This window comes from Oncorhynchus masou, unplaced genomic scaffold (genome assembly GCF_036934945.1).
Source record: "Oncorhynchus masou masou isolate Uvic2021 unplaced genomic scaffold, UVic_Omas_1.1 unplaced_scaffold_15620, whole genome shotgun sequence".
Lineage (NCBI taxonomy): Eukaryota > Metazoa > Chordata > Actinopteri > Salmoniformes > Salmonidae > Oncorhynchus > Oncorhynchus masou.
The window spans coordinates 1-3,781 of NW_027005681.1; the positions used below are offsets into that span (position 1 = coordinate 1).

The 3,781-nt window shown below is 49.8% G+C and overlaps 1 protein-coding gene across 2 annotated transcripts; it reads right to left on the reverse strand.

Annotated features, from left to right (window-relative positions):
- Positions 1-34: 34 nt before the first annotated feature.
- Positions 35-1,783, reverse strand: LOC135531253 (putative methyltransferase DDB_G0268948). Of its 2 annotated transcripts, XM_064959379.1 has the most exons (4): positions 1,638-1,783; positions 1,070-1,230; positions 481-694; positions 35-142 (listed from the first exon to the last, which is right to left on the reverse strand). In XM_064959379.1, the coding sequence occupies exons 1-4, from the start codon at positions 1,746-1,748 to the stop codon at positions 35-37; spliced, it is 594 nt and encodes a 197-aa protein (XP_064815451.1). In that variant the 5' UTR covers positions 1,749-1,783. The 2 variants fall into 2 exon arrangements, with proteins under 2 accessions (XP_064815451.1, XP_064815452.1); XM_064959380.1 differs by lacking the exon at positions 35-142 and having other exon boundaries at positions 472-694.
- Positions 1,784-3,781: the final 1,998 nt, after the last annotated feature.

Consider the following 3,781-nt stretch of genomic DNA (forward strand, 5'->3'; position numbering starts at 1 on the left):
TAGCAGTCTGGATACCGTGGCTTTTCAGCAGCTCTCACCACTCTTTGTCTGGGTACGGACATGAGTCATACATCTGTTTGTAGAGAGGGACCGTGGTAGTACCTATGTGGGCACTGCGAAATGGCAGCAGGTTCTTGTAGAACTGGAGGGGGACATGAATAAGGTAGTATTATTTTCCTGTTGTTTTTGTACTCTGAATTACTTTCCCGTTGTTTCCTTACTCTGAAGTCACACAGTTTGCACACTTCATAGAAGGCCAGATCCCAGTGTACATTGAACTCAGAGAGTGTTACATTTAACCCTTCACAGAGTACATATGAGTCCCAATTATCCAGCGTTAAACTGGTTCATTTAACACTGAGATAGTGGGACTCCTATACATAGTCAGTTGGTCAGTTGATTGTATGTGATGTTGTCTCCAGCCTGCTATTTTTAATGATCTTATCAACTAAACCAATCCTCTGTGGTTAGTTATCTGACCTGATGACAGATGTCAGTCAGAGTGTGGGAGTGTTGTCCGTACTCCAGGTCCATGTCCAGGGTATAACTGATCAGGGCCAGACACCCTCTGGGCTTCAGCAGCCTGTCTGCCTCCTGGAGGAACCGTGGACGGTGGAACCAGTGTGCCGCGGTCATGGCCGTCACCAAGTCTGCCTCGCCGTCAGCGAACGGTAACTCCTCGGCAGGACACTGCCTGTGGGGTTATGGGAGATGTGGGACAGTGTCTGCATGCTGACCGAAGCGGTTACACATTTTGGATGTTTCACTGGTGACATTTGGACCTCAACGTGTCCCAGTTAATTATGTTACTAGTTCAAACTGCAGGGATGTTTCAATGGGGTATGGTATCAAAACACAGGATAATTACATCGAAATATGAATAAATGAATGAATACTTTATTGTCCAATAGACACTGTTGTCTGCCAACAGTACCAACCTTCCTGACAGACATATAACACATCACAACACTTCACTTATTAAAGTATGACCTTGGACGAGACCTTGATCCTTGCTAGGACAACAAAGCAATTCCCGCCCACTATCCTGCGTGCCCCTCCCTCTTCTTACCTGTACAAGATATTTGGGGCACTGCTATTGGCCAGAGCCACCTCCAGCTGGGCGGGGCTGATGTCTGTCCCGATCACCTGGGTAAAGTGAGGGGCCAGTAGGAGTGTCCCCTGTCCTGAGCCACAGCCTACGTCCACGGCAAGGTCAAACGGCCTTCCTTTCTGAAGTGACAATAACATCGGAAGTCAGCGGTATATCAGCGTTATATCAGCGGTATATCAGTGTTATATTAGCGTTATATCAGCGTTATATCACCGTTATATCAGCGTTATATCAGCGTTATATCACCGTTATATCACCGTTATATCACCGTTATATCAACGTTATACAGTTTGTGAAAAAAAAACAAATTACGCTATTAAATCCAGATAGGCACAATTATCCAAAAATCCTTCGAACAGGGCAAGGGTCTAGGGGCAAACTACATTCCCTGCACGCACGCACGCACGGATACACACACACACACACACACACACACACACACACACACACACACACACACACACACACACACACACACACACACACACACACACACACACACACTCACACACACACAGGCCCCTACCATATTCTCCAGAAATGCCAGTATCTCTGCGATCAGTTCCTGTGGGGGGGACACCCTGTACCTCAGGTAGGAGGCTGCGTGCTCTTTGCCCTCAAAGCGACGGTGAGCCATGTTGCCGTGCTGTTGCCATGCTGAGTCAGAATGAGAGAGAGTTCTGAGAACACTGACAACCTCTGGGACACTAACATCAGACACAGAGGTTGTTAATTAACTTCACCAGGGCTTCGTCCCAAATGATCTCTCCTTCCTCCCAAAGTGTGCACTTGTTCACTTCCCTTTGATAATTTCAAAGGAAATATAACTGGTATAAGAAATAGTGTGGAAAACCCCTCAAGCCCATGTCTCCACCAATACAATGTGTTTAGATCTGTGGTAGTGAACGAGTGCAGGGAACGAGTGTACACTTCAGGAGAAAGGAGATATTATTGGGATGCACTCCCCGAGGAAACCACACTATTTTGCTGCACTTCCTTCGGAGGACAGAAGAGGTCAGTATTAGACAGAGTATGTCCTGTAGGAGCTGGAGCTGGGACTGGGGACAGAGACAGAGAGAGACAGAGAGAGAGAGACAGAAAGCAGGGACAGAGACAGAGAGAGACAGAGAGCAGGGACAGAGACAGAGAGAGACAGAGAGAGACAGAGAGCAGGGACAGAGAGAGAGAGAGAGAGAGAGAGCAGGGATAGAGACAGAGACAGAGAGAGAGCAGGGATAGAGACAGAGACAGAGAGAGACAGAGAGAGAGAGAGAGACAGAGAGCAGGGACAGAGACAGAGAGAGACAGAGAGAGAGAGACAGAGAGAGACAGAGAGAGAGAGACAGAGAGCAGGGACAGAGACAGAGAGAGACAGAGAGCAGGGATAGAGACAGAGAGAGACAGAGAGCAGGGATAGAGACAGAGAGAGAGAGAGAGAGCAGGGACAGAGAGCAGAGACAGAGAGCAGGGATATAGACAGAGAGCAGGGATAGAGACAGAGACAGAGAGCAGGGATAGAGACAGAGACAGAGACAGAGAGCAGGGACAGAGACAGAGAGCAGGGATATAGACAGAGAGCAGGGATAGAGACAGAGACAGAGACAGAGACAGAGGGCAGGGACAGAGACAGAGAGCAGGATAGAGCAGAGACAGAGAGCAGAGAGCAGAGACAGAGAGCAGAGGGCATGGGACAGAGACAGAGAGCAGGGATAGAGAGCAGAGACAGAGAGCAGGGATAGAGAGCAGAGACAGAGAGCAGAGACAGAGAGCAGAGACAGAGAGCAGGGATAGAGAGCAGAGACAGAGAGCAGGGATAGAGAGCAGAGACAGAGAGCAGGGATAGAGAGCAGAGATAGAGAGCAGAGACAGAGACAGAGAGCAGAGACAGAGAGCAGAGACAGAGAGCAGGGATAGAGAGCAGAGACAGAGACAGGGAGCAGGGATAGAGACAGAGACAGAGAGCAGAGACAGAGAGCAGGGATAGAGAGCAGAGATAGAGAGCAGAGACAGAGACAGAGAGCAGGGATAGAGACAGAGAGCAGACAGAGAGCGAGGGACAGAGAGCAGTAGAGACAGAGAGCAGAGAGCAGGGACAGAGAGCAGAGAGAGAGAGCAGGGACAGAGAGCAGAGACAGAGAGCAGGGATATAGACAGAGAGCAGGGATAGAGACAGAGACAGAGAGCAGGGATAGAGACAGAGACAGAGAGCAGGGACAGAGAGCAGAGAGCAGGGATATAGACAGAGAGCAGGGATAGAGACAGAGACAGAGAGCAGGGACGAGACAGAGAGCAGGGATAGAGACAGAGACAGAGAGCAGAGACAGAGACAGAGACAGAGGGCAGGGACAGAGAGCAGAGAGCAGGGATAGAGAGCAGAGACAGAGAGCAGAGACAGAGAGCAGAGACAGAGAGCAGGGATAGAGAGCAGAGACAGAGAGCAGGGATAGAGAGCAGACAGAGGCAGAGATGAAACCAGAATGAGAGAGCAGTGACAGAGAGCAGAGACAGAGAGCAAGAGACAGAGAGCAGAGACAGAGAGCAGGGATAGAGGCAGAGACAGAGAGCAGGGATAGGAGAGCAGAGATAGAGAGCAGAGACAGAGGACAGAGAGCAGAGACAGAGAGCAAGACAGAGAGCAGGGACAGAGAGCAGAGACGAGAGCAGAGGCAG